The sequence below is a fragment of the Oryctolagus cuniculus genome, chromosome 17 (assembly GCF_051225735.1).
Source record: "Oryctolagus cuniculus isolate XC-2025 breed Fujian yellow rabbit chromosome 17, ASM5122573v1, whole genome shotgun sequence".
Lineage (NCBI taxonomy): Eukaryota > Metazoa > Chordata > Mammalia > Lagomorpha > Leporidae > Oryctolagus > Oryctolagus cuniculus.
The window spans coordinates 41,589,186-41,605,630 of NC_142883.1; the positions used below are offsets into that span (position 1 = coordinate 41,589,186).

General features: G+C 45.8%; 1 protein-coding gene across 4 annotated transcripts in view; it reads right to left on the bottom strand.

Annotated features, from left to right (window-relative positions):
• Positions 1 to 16,445, bottom strand: part of PSMD11 (proteasome 26S subunit, non-ATPase 11) — a 91,486-nt gene that overhangs the window by 27,889 nt on the left and 47,152 nt on the right. For 3 of the 4 annotated variants that reach the window (XM_089317421.1, XM_089317420.1, XM_008271067.5), the window contains one exon: positions 14,905 to 15,006. The exons of the other annotated variant lie outside the window; for it this stretch is intronic. Coding sequence is in view for 2 of the 3 variants with exons in the window: in XM_089317420.1 (XP_089173546.1) it covers positions 14,905 to 15,006 (102 nt within the window). In the remaining variant the exon portion in view is untranslated. The remainder of the gene's footprint in view (positions 1 to 14,904; positions 15,007 to 16,445) is intronic. 4 annotated transcript variants of the gene reach the window in all.

Genomic DNA, 16,445 nt, shown 5'->3' on the forward strand with positions numbered 1-16,445 from the left:
ACTGATTCACTCCCTAAATGGCTGCAGCCGGGCCAATCCAGAGTCAGGAGCCTGGAGCTTCTTCTGGGTCTCCCACACCCCTGCAGAGGCCCAAAGACTTAGAACATCGTGTACTGCTTTCCCAGGTCACAGCAGAGAGCTGGATCGGAAATGGAATAGCTGGGATTTGAACCGGCGCCCATATGGGATGCCAGTACCACAGGTGGATGTCCAACCCATTACACCACAGTGCTGGCCCCTTACCACACTTTTCAAAATTTCCTCATTAATCTGGAAAAATCTAAGTCTTAAACCATAACCAAAAAAGGTGTCATCTACATACAGGCTTGTTTTCCTTCTTGCAGAAAAGTGGGGTGCGGCCAGTGCTGTGGTGCAGTGGGTTAACCCATGGCCTGCAGCAATGGTATTCCATATGGGATGGGAAAGCAGTGAAAGACAGACCAAGAAGTAGGGCCCCTGAACTCACGTGGGAAATATGGAAGAAGTTCCTGGCTCCTGGCTTCAGTTCAGCCCAGTCTGGCCATTGCAGCCATTTTGGGAGTCAACCACAGAATGGAAGATCTCTCTCTCTCGATCTCTCTCTCTCTCTCTCTCTCTTTCTCCCTCTCTCTAACTCTGCCTTTCAAATAACCAAATAAATCTTTAAAAAGAAAATAGGGGAGTTGGCATTGTGGCATAGTGAGTAAAGCTACTGCCTACAGTGCTGCCATACCATATAGGTGCCAGTTCGAGTCCCAACTGCTCCACTTCCAATCCAGCTCTCTGCTATGCCTGGGAAGCAGTGGAAGATGGTCCAAGTGCTTGGGCTCCTGCACCCGCATGGGAGACCTGGAAGAAGCTCCTGGCTTCTCATCAGCCCAGCTCTTGTCACTACAGCCAGTGAACCAGTGAACCAGCTGATGGAAGATCTCTTTCTCCATAAATCTGCCTCTCAAATAAATAAATAGTTCTTAAAAAAAAAAAAAAAAAAAAAAAAAGAAGGAGGAGGAGGAGGAGGAAAACAAAGAGCGCAGTAAGGAACTATAAGGAAGAGTTTTTAGAAACTGTGAAGTAGGGGTTGGCATTATACTGGGTTAAGCATCCACCTGTGAGGCTAGCATCCCCATATGGGCACGGGTTTGAATGCTGGCTGCTCCACTTCTGCTCCAGCTCCCTGCTAATGTACCCGAGAAAGCCGTTGAAGATGGCACAAGTCCTTGGGCCCCTGTCACCATGGTGGGAGACCAGGATGAAGCTTCTGGCTGCCAGCTTTAGCCTGGCCCACTCCTGGCTGTGTAGCCATCTGGGAAGTGAACCAGCAGACAGAAGTTTGCTCTCTCTTGCTCTCTAATTTTGCCTTTCAAATAAATAAATAAATAAAAATCTTTAAAAGAAACAATGAACTAGAGATTTGCTTGTCAAAAGTAAAAATTAGAGAATCTTTCAACTGAACAACTAGGAAGTATTTTTGGAATGTAGGTTAAGATTTCTTTAGTGCTTCTTCCTCTTTAACATTCTCCAACCGCAGACCTATCCTCCTGAGAACTTTAATTCAGGGCAAGCAAACCTCACCCTCTTGAGAAAGCTAATTCCAGGTCCTGAAACTTTCATCTGCCTGAACAGCCAGAGGACTCACAGGACCGTGTCAGGTATTAAAGGATCTCTATGGAGTGGAAAAATTCACCTTTCGCTTTACTATCCAGCACTGACTTTCGGTTCCCTGTAAGACTTTCCCATTCAGCTACCCTATTCATTCCTACACAGAGTACAGTCCTGCTTTCACACGGCACTGGTGCCACATCCCATCTGACAATGTCTTCCCATCTTCTCAATGCATCTGAGTTTTAGATATTCTTTTAGGTCTAGTAAAAATCCTATTAAGCCTTTCATGCTAATTCCAGTATACAGTGATTTCTCCCCCTCAAACTCCTTTTGCATGTATGCAAATTACATTATATAACCATAACTTTTTTAAAGAAGGCTAGTGCAATGTCTTTTCTCCCATAGCATTTCCTAAGTATACTTGAACAATTGTGCACAAGTGAGCTCTAATGAGAAATGTTCAGAAAATAACATTTACAATGTTGGTCACATTGAAGACTTTTTTTGAAAACACAAATCTATACCTCCTTCCATGTGTCTCCAAATATTTAAAGATATTTATCAGTTCTGTCTCCCTAACTTTCCCTTTCTCCAAGCTAAACATGTTTAGCCATTTCAATTGCTCCTCTGACAGCCTGGTATCTCGATTACTTCTGTAAAGGCACCATTTGTCTGCTGTGGTAACCACTGATAACAATGCTCCAGGCAGAGTCTCATGGTGGGATGGTTGGCTTAATTAATTTCCTGGATCTGACGCAAGGAAGGAAGCATGCTTTGCTATTCTCTATGGCACTCTTTGTTCAGGCTGAGTCCATTAAGGTCTTCTTGGTGACAGACTACACCAAGGCAGGTAATTACTCACCTTCTTTTTTGATAACCAAGTATTTCAAGTATATAACTTGATACTTATTCAACTGAATTATATTTTCCAGTCTTTGGCAGTAACTGTGAATCTAAATTCTGTGCCTCTACTATACTGAACTATCTACAAAAATAAGCCTACCTTCTGAAATGGTTTTAACCATGACGCTAGATGCTGACCAGACAAACAAGAATAGAATCCCACAACATGATGCTAGAGACTTCTCCAGGTTGACAAATGATTCCATTTAAGAGACATTTAGCCAATTGTAAAGTCATAACCTATATTTGTCATATGAGTATCACGACAATTCTCACTTATATATGGAAGCAAAGTTGAAGAAACAGAGAAGAGTCCAGCACTGTGGCACAGTTGATTAAGCCATGGTCTGCGGCACTAGCATCCCATATGGGCGATGGTTAAAGTCCGACTGCTCCACTTCAGCTCCCTGCTAATGCATTTGGGAAATCAGTGGAGGATGGCCCAAATCCTTGGGCCCCTGTACCCATGTGGCAGACACAGAAGTAGTTCCTGGATACTGGCTTTGGCCTGGCCCAGTCCAGGTCTTACAGCTATTTGGGGAGTGAACCAGCAGATGGAAGATCTCTGTCTCTCATGCTTTCTCTCCATATAACTCTGCTTTAAGATCAATAAATAAACATTTTTTTAAAAAAAGGAAGAAAAGAACAGTAGTTACCAGAGTCTAGGGAAGGCATGGGGGAGATAGAGTGGAGAGAGCAGGTAAAACACATTAAGGACAGAGATCCTACGTGGGGAGCATGCACCCAGTGACTCCCGTTGTTGATTTAACAATTGGCACTCTTATTTATGACGTCAGCAATCACCCGAGACTCTTGCTATGAGCTGTCCAGGCTATGGAAGCCCCTTGAGTTCACCGACTCTGAACTTGTTTAGTCAAGGCCGTATCACAGTGGAGGTTCCTTCCTCCCTTCAGAGAAAGGTGCCTCCCTCCTTTATGGCCTGTTCCTTCTGCTGGGGTCTTGTTCACCATGATCTTTCATTTAGATTTTTTTTTTTTTTTTTTACAGGCAGAGTGGACAGTGAGAGAGAGAGACAGAGAGAAAGGTCTTCCTTTTCCGTTGGTTCACCCTCCAATGGCCGCCGCGGCCGGCGAGCTGCAGCCGGCGTACCGCACTGATCCGATGGCAGGAGCCAGGTACTTATCCTGGTCTCCCATGGGGTGCAGGGCCCAAGTACTTTGGCCATCCTCCACTGCACTCCCTGGCCACAGCAGACAGCTGGCCTGGAAGGGGGGCAACCGGGACGGAATCCGGCGCCCGTAGATTGTTTTTTGCCACCATGTCATGGCTTTCCATGCCTGTGATACTCTCATGGACCTTTTAGCCAGATCCGAATGTCCCAAGTGTTGATTCCGAGGCAGGAGTGTTGCCATTCTATGAGTCTGCTGTGTGTCCTGTTTCCCCTGCAGGATCATTCTCTCCCTTTTAATTCTATCCTTCATTATTTGCTTACACTGGTCTTATTTGTGAAATCTCATCGACACTTACCCTATCTTTTTGATCGGTTGTGTATTTATACTTATCACTTTACCAAGTGCGCTGGCATTGGTACCTGCCTCCTTGGTAAGATTGAGTTGAAATCCCCTGGCACATTTCTAGTTCCACCATTGGAGGTAAGTCCGAGTGAGCATGTGCCGACCTATATAACTCCTCCCTCTCTTATTCCCACTCCTATGTTTAACAGAGATCACTTTTCTGTTAATTTTAAATGCCTAAGAATGATTGTGCATTGATTACAGAGTTCAACCAGTGGTCTTATGTAGAACAGAGCAACAACAACAACAACAACAAAAATACTAAAAGGAATAAAATAGTAAGTTGTTCCTTAACAGTCTAGACAAGGGCTGATCATGTCATTGTCTCTCATAGTGTCCATTTCACTTCAATTGGTATCATTTTAGATGCTTGTTTAGTTGCCATCGATCAGGGAGAACATATGATATTTGTCCCTTTTGGACTGGCTTATTTCACTCAGCATGATGTTTTCCAGCCTCCTCCATTTTGTTGTAAATGCCCGGATTTCACTGTTTTTTACTGCTGTATAGTGTTCCATAGAGTACATATCCCATAGTTTCTTTATCCAGTCATCCACTGATGGACATTTAGGATGATTCCATGTCTTAGCTATTGTTAATTGAGCTGCAACAAATATTGAGGTGCAAATGGCTCTTTTTTTCTCCCCTTTAATTCCATTTGGGTAAATTCCAGGGTTAATGGGTCCAGGGGTACAGGAGAAATAACTTCTAATGTTCTATGGCACAGGGATAACTAGGGTTGATAACAATTAACTGGTATTTTAAAATACCAGCGTTGTGACACAGGGGATAAGCTGCTGCCTGCAGCACCAGCATCACATATGAGTGCTGGTTCAAGTCCCAACTGCTGCTCCACTTTCAATACAGCCCCCTGCTAGTGGCCAGGGAAAGCAGTGGATGATGTTGGCCCAAGTCCTTTGGCTTCCTCACCCACATGGGAGACCAGAGAAAGCTCTTGGCTCCTGGCCTTCAGTCTGGCCCAACCATGGCCATTGCAGCCATTTAGGGAGTGAACCCACAGATAGAAGATCTCTGTCTCTACCTCTCTCTCTGCCTTTCAAATAAATAAAAAAAAATTTTTTTAAATAGCTAACAGAAATAGCTAACCCAACAAAAAGAAAAATTTTATGTCTAAGGTGAAATATATGCCAACTAACCTGATCTGATCATTACATTGTATAAATGAATGGAAATGTCACTGTATCCCATAAATATGTACAATTACTATGTATCAAATAAAAATATATGCATTTTTTAAGAGTTATTTACTTATTTGAGTTACACAGATAGAGAAGGAGAGGCAGAGAGAGAGGTCTCCCATCTTCTGGTTCATTCCCCAGTTGGCCGCAACGTGTGGAGCTACACCAATCCGTAGACAGGAGCCAGGAGCTTCTTCCTGGTCTCCCACATGGTGCAAGGGCCCAAAGACTTGTGCCATCTTCTAATGCTTTCCCAGGCCAGAGCAGAGAGGTGGATCGGAAGTGGAGCAGCCAGGACTTGAACTGGCACCCATATGGGATGCCAACACTGCAGGCAGCAGTTTTACCCACTATGCCACAGTGCCAGCCCAAAAAATGTGTATTTTAAAACATTCTTTCCAAAAGTATGGCTAGGGGCTGGTGCTGTGGCATAATTAGCAGCTAAAGCCACTTTGGGCACCAGCTCCAGCCCCAGCTGCTATACTTCAGACCCAGCTCCCTGCTAATGTGTCCTGTAAAGCAGCAAGCAGCAGAAGATGGCCCAAGTGCTTGGGCCCCTACACTCACATGGAAGACTGAGAAAAAGTTCCTGGCTTCTTGCTTTAGATTGACCTAGCCTGGCTGTGCAGCCATTTGGGAGTAAACAAGCAAATGGAAGATGGATTGATTCATTCTCTCTCTCTCTTTTATTCTCTGTAAACTCTGCCTTTCAAATAAATAAATAAATCTTAAAAAAAAAAAAAGTATGGCTAATGTTTAAATGCCCTACTTACATCAGATATATAGTCTGTACCATTTCTCTAATTTGCTGTCTGGCAAACTTTCTGGGAAGGACATTCAGTAAATATTTTTGTCTTTTCAGGTTATATGGTCTCAGGGGCAGCCACTCAACTAAGCCATTGTAGTACAAAGGCATTCATAGACAATATGGAAACGAACAAGTATGGCCATGTCCCAAAAATAGTTTACTTACAGAACAGGAGGATGGCAAACCCACACAAATCTACCAGAAAGAGAGACCAAAGATAAGTTGGAACAATCTGTTTATAACAGACCCACCATTTTAAGTAATTAAAATCTCCTTACCAAATAGCCTGTCCCAGAATTTCACAGTTTATTACCAGTTTATAGTATCCAGATCTAGGCTTTTGTTAAAGATTTTTTATTTATTTATTTATTTATTTGTTTATTTGAAAGGCAGAATTACAGAGAGGCAGAGGCAGAGAGAGAGAGAGGTCTCCCATCTGTTGGTTCACTCCTCAGATGGCTGCAATGGCCGGAGCAGCGCCAATCTGAAGCCAGGAGCCAAGAGCTTCTTCTGGGTCTCCTCACACGGATGTAGGGGCCCAAGGACCTGGGCCATCTTCCATGGCTTTCCCAGGCCATAGCAGGGAGCTGGATTGGAAGTGGAGCAGTTGGGACTCGAACCGGCACACATATGGGATGCCAGCACTGCAAGCAGCGACTTTACCCACTACGCCACAGCACCAGCCCCCAGATCTATGCTTTTATTCTTCTCATCTTTTTGAAAGGTAGAATAACATTTGCCTAGCCTCAGTTTCCTTACACTCCACTGTCCTCCAGGATTTTTTTCAGAATAGTAACTAGCTCTATCATTTTATCTGCTGGAACTATTCTTCTGATATGAAAACAGAGATAGATAGAACCTAAAGATTTGAACTATCCTCTCTCTTATCAATCATTGGTCTAATTCTCTAATATTTCTCTTTTTTTCTGTTGGAAAATTTTTCTTCCTAGAAAAGGCAGAAGCACAACAAGCTAAGCAGCCTGCTCTTCTATCACCTGCTAGCATTACGGTATTTTCTCTGAGCACTGTTCTTCTTGCCCCAACAGAGAAACAAATGATCCCTTAGCTGCCGTTTCTCAGAACACTCAGTTCACGTTCCATTTTCGTCTACTACTGTTTACTTCTCATATTCATACTTGGTTATATACTGACTGATTCTACTCATTTTCACGCTGTGAGTTAATTTTTCTTTTTAAACCTCCACAAAAATCCTGTCAACTTCTTCCTTTCACTCACCGGAATTATTTGCAATAAGATCAGAATTTCAGGGCTGGCATGGTGACACAGTGAGTTAAGCTGCTGCTTAGGACACTCACATTAAACATCAGTTCAAGTCCCTGCTCCTCCCCTCCATCTTTTTTTTTTTTTTTTTGAAGATTTATTCATTTATTCGAAAGTCAGTTACACAGAGAGGAGGGGCAGAGAGAGAGAGGTCTTCTATCCGCTAGTTCATTCCCCAGTTGGGGGCAATGGCTAAAGCTGAGCCGAACTGAAGCCAGGATCTAGGAGCTTCTTCTGGGTCTTCCCACACGGGTAGGGCCCCAAGGACCTGGGCCATCTTCCACGGCTTTCCCAGGCCATAGCAGAGAGCTGGATCGGAAGTGGAGCAGCCAGGTCTCAAACCTGTGCCCATATGGGATGCCGGCACAGCAGGTGGTGGCTTTACCTGCTATGCCACAGCACCAGCCCTCCTCCACTTTCAATCCAGCTTCCTACTAACGTGCCTGGGAAGGCAGCAGATGATGGTCCACATACTTGAGTTACTACCACCCAAGTGGGAGACCTGGATGGAATCCAGGCTCCTAGCTTTCGCCTGGCCCATCCTTGACTGTTGTTGGCGTTTGGGCAGTAAACCAGTGAACAGATCTCTCTCAGGGCCAGCATTGTGGTGTAAGCAGGTGAAGTCACTGCTTGTGACGCCAGCATCCCAATATGGGCACAGGTTCCTGTCCCAGCTGCTCCACTTCCAATCCAGCTCTCTGTTAATGGTCTGAGAAAAGCAGCAAAAGATGGCCCAAGTGCTCCAGGGCTCTGCCACCTACGTGGGAGACCCAAATGAAGATCCTGGCTTCATCTGGCCCAGCGCTATCCACTGCAGCCATTTGAGGAGTGAACCAGCAGATGAAAGATAGATACATAGACAGACAGACAAACAAATAGATACCTCTGTGTAACTCTGACTCTAAAAAATAAATAAACCTTAGGGGCCGGCATTATGGCATAGGAGGTAAAACTACTGCCTGCGGTGCCAGCATCCCATATGGGTGCCAGTTCATGTCCCAGCTGCTCCACTTCTGACCCAGCTCTCTAAGATGGCCAAGGAAAGCAGAAGATGGCCCAGGTCCTTGGGTCCCTGCACCCACATGGGAGACCTGGAAGAGGCTCCTGGCTCCTGGCTTCAGATTGGCTCAGCTCTGGCTACTGAGGCCATTTGGGGAGTGAAGCAGATGGAAGATTGATATCTCTCTCTGTCTCTCCTTCTCTCTCTGTGTAACTCTGACTTTCAAATAAATAAATAAATATTTTAATTTAAAAAAAAAAAAAAAGAGTCCCAGACTGTGAAACATAAAATGAGCCTGGGCATCTGGCTTCAATCACTATTATACATTGTTTTTGTCATAATCCCCAAGCAACTGTTGTCAGTCAGGGATCCCACCCTAAATTTGCTGTATATTCAGCACAATGTATATTAAATGCAAAATAAAACAAAACTTAAGATAAATAGAACACATATTTTGTTTCTTGGGAGCCAAAATCAAAGCAAACTAACAATACAAATTTATCAATAATCAGCAGCATAGATAGATAAGATAGATACCTCACCACAGGCCCCAGGACTTCCTTGGGTTTCTACTGTATATACCTATACACATGGAATTTCTTTAGGAAACAATGACAAGTCATCTGGTAAAGTTTTTGAAAGTTTTTTTAAGTTACATATTAAATTCCAAAAGGTTTAGCAGGATACTTCCAAACCTATTAGGTACTGGATCACAAGGAGGGAAAGCAAGGAATCAGAAAATAATCAAATTTTGGGGCCGGCGCCATGGCACAGGATGTTAATCCTCCACCTGAGGCTCCGGCATCCCATATGGGCACCAGTTCGAGTCCCAGCTGCCTCTCTTCCCATCCAGCTCTCTGTTATGGCCTGGAAAAGCAGAAGAAGATAGCCCAAGTGCTTGGGCCCCTGCATCTGCAAGGGAGACCAGGAAGAAGCTCCTGGCTCCCGGCACAGCTCTAGCCATTGCAGTCATCTGGCGAGTGAACCAACGGAAGGAAAACTTTTCTGTCTCTCCCTCTTACTATCTGTAACTCTATCTCTCAAATAAATAAATAAAATCTTTTTTTTTTATATATGTTTTTAAATTTTTTTTATTTATTTTTTTTTTTTGACAGGCAGAGTGGACAGTGAGAGAGAGAGACAGAGAGAAAGGTCTTCCTTTGCCGTTGGTTCACCCTCCAATGGCCGCCGCGGCCGGCGCGCTGCGGCCGGCGCACCGCGCTGATCCCATGGCAGGAGCCAGGAGCCAGGTGCTTTTCCTGGTCTCCCATGGGGTGCAGGGCCCAAGCACCTGGGCCTTCCTCCACTGCACTCCCTGGCCACAGCAGAGGGCTGGCCTGGAAGAGGGGCAACCGGGACAGAATCCGGCGCCCCGACCAGGACTAGAACCCGGTGTGCCGGCGCCGCTAGGCGGAGGATTAGCCTATTGAGCCGCAGCGCCGGCCCAATAAATAAAATCTTTAAAAAAAAAAAAAAAAAAAAAGGAATTTCAAGCTGGGCCAGTATTGTGGCACAGCAGGTTAAGGCCCTGGCCTGCAGCACTGGCATCCTATATGGACACTGGTTCAAGTCCCAGTTGCTCCTCTTCTGATCCATCTCCTTACTAATAAGCCTGGGAAAAGCAGCAGAAGATGGCCCAAGTGCTTGGGCTCTTGCACCCATGTGGGAGACCCTGAGGAAGCTCTTGGCTCCTGGCTACAGCCTGGCCCAGCCCCAGTTGTTGTTGTCATTTGGGGAGTGAACCAGTGGATGGAAAACTTCTTTCCCTCTGTCTCCACCTCTCTCTGTAACTCTGCCTTCCAAATAAATAAAAATCTTTAAAAAAAAAAAAAAAAAAGGCCGGTGCCGCGGCTCACTTGGCTAATCCTCCGCCTGCGGCACCGGCACCCCAGGTTCTAGTCCTTGTCGGGGCGCCGGATTCTGTCCCGGTTGCTCCTCTTCCAGTCCAGCTCTCTGTTGTGGCCCGGGAAGGCAGTGGAGGATGGCCCAAGTGCTTGGGCCCTGCACCCACATGGGAGACCAGGAAGAAGCACCTGGCTCCTGGCTTCAGATCGGCCCAGCGCGCCGGCCGTAGCAGCCACTTGGGGGGTGAACCAATGGAAGGAAGACCTTTCTCTCGTTCTCTCTCTAACTCTGCCTGTCCAAAAAAAAAAAAAATTTAAGTAAACAGTACATTTATGGATGCGAACTACAGAAGGCTTAACTATGTATACTACAGACTATTTAATTTATCCTCACTACTAGAGGAAAGTAAACTTGTATATTTCCAGAAAATTGTACATTTCAACAGAAAAACCTTAAATCACTTAATTGGCTTTGTAATTCCTTCAGAAAAATCACCTTGGCCAGCGCCATGGCTCACTTGGCTAATCCTCCGACTGCGGCGCTGGCACCCCGGGTTCTAGTCCTGGTTGCTCCTCTTCCAGCCCAGCTCTCTGCTGTGGCCCAGAAGGGCAGTCGAGGATGGCCCAAGTGCTTGGGTCCCTGTACCCACATGGGAGACTGGAGGAAGCACCTGGCTCCTGGCTTTGGATCGGTACAGCGCCGGCCATGGCGACCATTAGGGGAGTGAACCAACGGAAGGAAGACCTTTCTCTCTCTGTCTCTCTCTCACTGTCTATAACTGTCTCTCTCTCTCACTGTCTAACTCTACCTGTCAAAAAAAAAATCACCTTAATTATATTTAGTATGAACTAATTATCAAAAACTTATGGAATTCACAAGCTCAAATTGCAAAAGAAATCTATAAATCTATTAACTAAGAATAACTAACCATGCAGGGGACACAGCCACTGGTGGTGACCATTCTCCAGCTCATAAAACAAATTCATTAGATGAGATAGGTGGAGACTTCCAGATCCAGGACAGGCAGGGCCTGTGCTACACCCCTATTAGCAGGAAGCAGCTATAGAAGATATGACGATTCTACACCCTTCAACATCCCTTAATATTAATGTCTGGGCCGGCGCCGCGGCTCAATAGGCTAATCCTCCGCCTTGCGGCGCCGGCACACCGGGTTCTAGTCCCGGTTGGGGCGCCGGATTCTGTCCCGGTTGCCCCTCTTCCAGGCCAGCTCTCTGCTATGGCCTGGGAGTGCAGTGGAGGATGGCCCACGTACTTGGGCCCTGCACCCCATGGGAGACCAGGAGAAGTACCTGGCTCCTGCCATTGGATCAGTGCGGTGCGCCAGCCGCAGAGCTCCAGCCGTGGCAGCCATTGGAGGGTGAACCAACGGCAAAAAGGAAGACCTTTCTCTCTGTCTCTCTCTCTCACTATCCACTCTGCCTGTCAAAAAATAAAAAATAAAAAGATTAATGTCTGGAGTCTCTGAGGGGAATGAGGCAGGCAGACAGGATAAAATTGATTAGATTTATAACCTGGGGACCACGCCCTTCACCACAACTCCTGTGTGATCTCATGCCCTTACTTGACTCTACCTGTATGCCCACCTGCTAATCAGACTATGTAACCACTCGCACTTTGGGTGTAAATAAAAGGCCTGGAACATAGTGGGTCTCCGTGGCCTTCGGGCCACCCACTCTCTGCTTTCTTGCCTGCAGGCTTGCTCCACATGGCTCCTGGCCTGCTCTCTACCTGGTATGGACTCAACTTACCTTCTGGACTTCTTTCTCCCCTAATTAAAGCCCTCACTTTCCTGCACATTTCTCTCACTAAATAAAAAGCTTTAAAACTTAAAGAAATAAAAAATAATAATAAATAAATGCATTGAATAAGAAAGTCTGCCTAGCCGGCGCCACGGCTCACTAGGCTAATCCTCCGCCTAGCGGCGCCGGCACACCGGGTTCTAGTCCCGGTTGGGGCGCCGGATTCTGTCCCGGCTGCCCCTCTTCCAGGCCAGCTCTCTGCTGTGGCCCGGGAGTGCGGTGGAGGATGGCCCAGGTGCTTGGGCCCTGCACCCCATGGGAGACCAGGAAAAGCACCTGGCTCCTGGCTCCTGCCATCGGATCAGCGCGGTGCGCCGGCCGCAGCGCGCTGGCCACAGCGGCCATTGGAGGGTGAACCAACGGCAAAGGAAGACCTTTCTCTCTGTCTCTCTCTCTCTCACTGTCCACTCTGCCAGTAAAAAAAAAAAAAAAAAAAAAAAAAGAAAGTCTGCCTAACATGAAAAAATCACCACACATCACTGATAATCCCTAAGTGGATAACTACAAGAAAGCAACATTCAGGGCTGCTGCTGTGGCACAGCAGGTTAAAGTCCTGGCCTGAAGCGCCAGCATCCCATATGGGCGCCAGTTCTAGTCCCGGCTGCTCCTCTTCCAATCCTGCTCTCTGCTATGGCCTGGGAAAGTAGAAGATGGCCCAAGACCTTGGGCCCTTGAACCCGCATAGGAGACCTGGAAGAAGCTCCTGGCTCCTGGCTTCAGATGGGCACAGCTCTGGCCATTGCAGCCAGTTGAGGAGAGAACCATTGGATGAAAGACCCCCCTCTCTCTCTCTGTCTCTACCTCTCTCTTTAACTCCATCTTTCAAATAAATAAAATAAATCTTAAAAAAAAAAAAAAACTATCTAGTTCATAGTTAGCACTCAAATATTGTTATATATGTTCCTTCTTTTAAGTATTTAAACATGGACTTTATTTTTTATTTAAAAATTTATTTATTTATTTATTTGAAATTCAGAATTATAAAGAGAGAGGGAGGGAGGGAGGGAGGGGTCTTCCATCCGCTGGTTCACTCCCCAGTTGGCCACAATGGCCAGAGCTGTGCCGATCTGAAGCCAGGAGCCAGGAGCTTCTTCTGGGTCTCCCACATAGGTGCAGGGGCCCAAGGACCTGGGCCATCTTCTACTGCTTTCCCAGACCGTAGTACAGAGCCGAATTAGAAATGGAGCAGCCAGGACTTGAACCGGCGCCCATATGAGATGCTAGCACTGCAGGTGGCAGCTTTACCTGCTATGCCACAGCGCAGGCCCGTAAACATGGGATTTTAAAAAAAAGAACTCATGGGTGCCAACATTGTATTATATCAAGATAAGCTATCGCCTGAACATCAGCACCCCATATGGGAGCTAGCTTGTGTCCTGGTTGCTCCACTTCTGATCCACATCCCAGCTAATAGCCTGGGGAAAGCAGTGGAAGATGGCCCAAGTATTTGGGCCCCTATTACCTACATGGGAGACATGGATGAAACTCCTTGGTTCCTGGCTTCAGCACTGGCCTTTGTGACCATCTGGGGAGTGAATCAGCAGATGGAAGATCTCTGTCTCTCTCTACATATAACCCTTTCAAATAAATAAACAAATCTTAAAAAAAAAAATACGCACAAGTGGTATGTAAGAGACAAACACAGATACCCTGTAAACATATCCTCACCATTTCATACATCTTTATTCAACTTTCTATTTATTGAGCCTACTAGTTAGTAAGTTAAATTATCCTTAATGGGAAAAGAACTTAGTTTTCAAGTTCAAGAAGTTTTGCTGGGGCCGGAGTTGTGGCATAGTGGGTAAAGCTGCCACCTGTGGCTCTGGCATCCCATATGGGTACTGGTTTGAGTCCCTTCTGCTCCATTTCTGACCCAGCTCCCTGCTAATGTGCCTGCGAAAGCAAGGGAGGGTTACCCAAGTGCTTGGGCCCCTGCACCCACATGAGAGACCAGAGTGAAGCTCCTGGCTCCTAGCTTTGTTCTGGCTTAGCCCTGGCCATGGTGGCCATCTAGGGAGTGACCCAACAAATGGAAGATATTTCTCTGTGTGTGTATGTCTTTCCCTTTCTCTCTGTAACTCTGCCTTCCAAATAAATCTTTTTTAAAAAAGTTTTTGCTAAGCTGTCCCCATTATTCTCTTTGATAACATAATTGGAACAAAGTAATTCATGAGGTCATTTATCAGAGCTTAATCCATTCAAATTAGGTAAGTTCTAAATTCTTTCAAAAGTTGGGGGAAAAAAATCACCCATTTTAAGTTTAAACAGAAGTTCTCTCTAAACACTATTACTGCTTCACTGGTCAAAGGCCCTTCCCTGTCAACAGAACTCTCTGCCCATTCTAAGGACACACCCATCAGGAGAATATCATCTCAAGTCCTGCCAGCCAATAGCTGAGCTGCAATTAAAATGTTTGGGCAATGATATGCACAAAGTCCTAGGCACCAATGGAAAAGTCTTGGGAAGACTCTATCTAATGTCTTACTCATTCTGCATCAGAAGAAAAAAAAAACACAGTGAGTCACTTGGATACAAAACCCCTAGTCATTTTTTAGTCAGAGACCTAAAGTCACTACCCACTTTAAATAATCAGAACTGCTCAATGAAATCACTGAAGGCTGCTGCTGCCCATATATAAGGAAAAACAGGGAGAATTCCAAAATCAGCAACAAACCACACATCACCACATCCCAACAAAAATAGGATTTTTCCCTAACCTGCAGAAAATTCTACCACGAAACAACTGAGTTTAAAGGCCACCTCAACTTCCTGCTAGAATACTGAAGCTCAACAAGTTGCCAATAAAATAAAACTGAACATACCCCCCACGAACGGGGGGTGGCGGGGTAGATGCTGTCCCGTACTCCTTCCCCCCAACACAACAAGCAGGCAGGCCCCCGGTTCCTGCGGAGCGACCCCCTGCGGCACTCACCTGCAGCTTGTCCAGTCTTCGCCAGGAGGGACCCCAGCTCCAGGATGCTCTGCTCTTTGACCTGCACTGCCTCCTCATCATTTTCCTGAATGTCACGCTTTACTGGGAGAGGAAAACGAAAACACGCTGAGACTTCCGACTGAAAGGTAACTGGAGGAGATGTCAGCCTCACCAGACCCCTTACCAACTCAAACACATTCGCCAAAAGACAAATTCGAGAACTGAGGGGGGAAAATTCTTTAAACAAAAAGCAAGATGATCACACGTATGTAGGACACGCCCCAGGAAAATCACAAAACATATACTCTGTGAGTGTGGCTTTTCATTCTAGCCAGAACACTTCCCTTACCCACACATGCTGAGACGTCTGCTGTGATCACTTGGTTGAAACAAAATTAAAACAAGTGTTTCATACTTTCGCTAAGCCCCATGTAGTCACTATGTTATGTGAAGACATTAAACATATCTGTCCATTTATCTGCTACAAACTAAAATCAAATGTCCAAGTTACTGATGACTATAAAGACAGGAACCTTTCCGTAACTTCACGTCTGTGGAAAGCTTCAGCTGAGGAGTGAGTAGGGACAAACAATTCTACGAAGCCACTCAGGAAAAACTAGCCCATCAAAAGCACCAGTGTGACCCTGCAGTTACACTTAGGAGAGACTGCTGCCGAATAGTGGACCAGGTCCTGTTAAAATAACTTGGTGCCATCTGTCCCACTTCCAACTGTTAATAATTATCCTAAAACTCAAACAGCCAACAACCTCTTCAAGTTGGTGAGGATAATTTGAGAGATCATCACCAGTCAGTACTTCTCTAGCAAGGCATCATGACTTGACAAAAACCAAGATTTGGATACTCCATGATGGAGTCGGGAAAAAGTAAGGATGTCAGCCACCATGACTCAAGCTCTCTCTAACAGGAAGCTTTCAGGACGCTCCCCTCTAGTGGAGCGGTAAAGCAAGAAACACTCATCATCACGTTTACCACAATTTCTACTTTATCAAAGAAAAAATATTGGGCACTAGGCACAGAAAAAAAACGTAAAATCCATGCTTCCACAGTAGTGTGTACACACTGGATAAAAACACTTATTTAACAGAGACTGCCATGACTGGTTCTGTAGCTGGGACTGACTTAAAAACTTCAAAACCAAACACCCTTCCCCCCAATCATTCAGAGATGCATCTTGATTTCCCACCTTCCCCAGGACACCCCCCACCCCACCCCAGGACAAAGACATCAAGATCTTGCAAGGCTACAGTAACAACACACAGAATAAGTCAAAATAAACGCCAGCATCCTGGAAGTCCCCCACGCACGTGCACTCTTACTACTTGTTGATCCGACCCGCATCTTCTCAAGCCTCATTACTACACGCGCAGTGAAGAGTCAGCCCATGCCCTAACCGAACCCAAAGGCCTTCTGTGTCCTGATGCACCTATTTCGGCAGGACGCAACTGGCCGGCTCTCCTGCTGTGAGCAGGTGCAACAGTCACACTACAGAGTTAAGAAAACGTTCTTTAATTTTCTGGGGC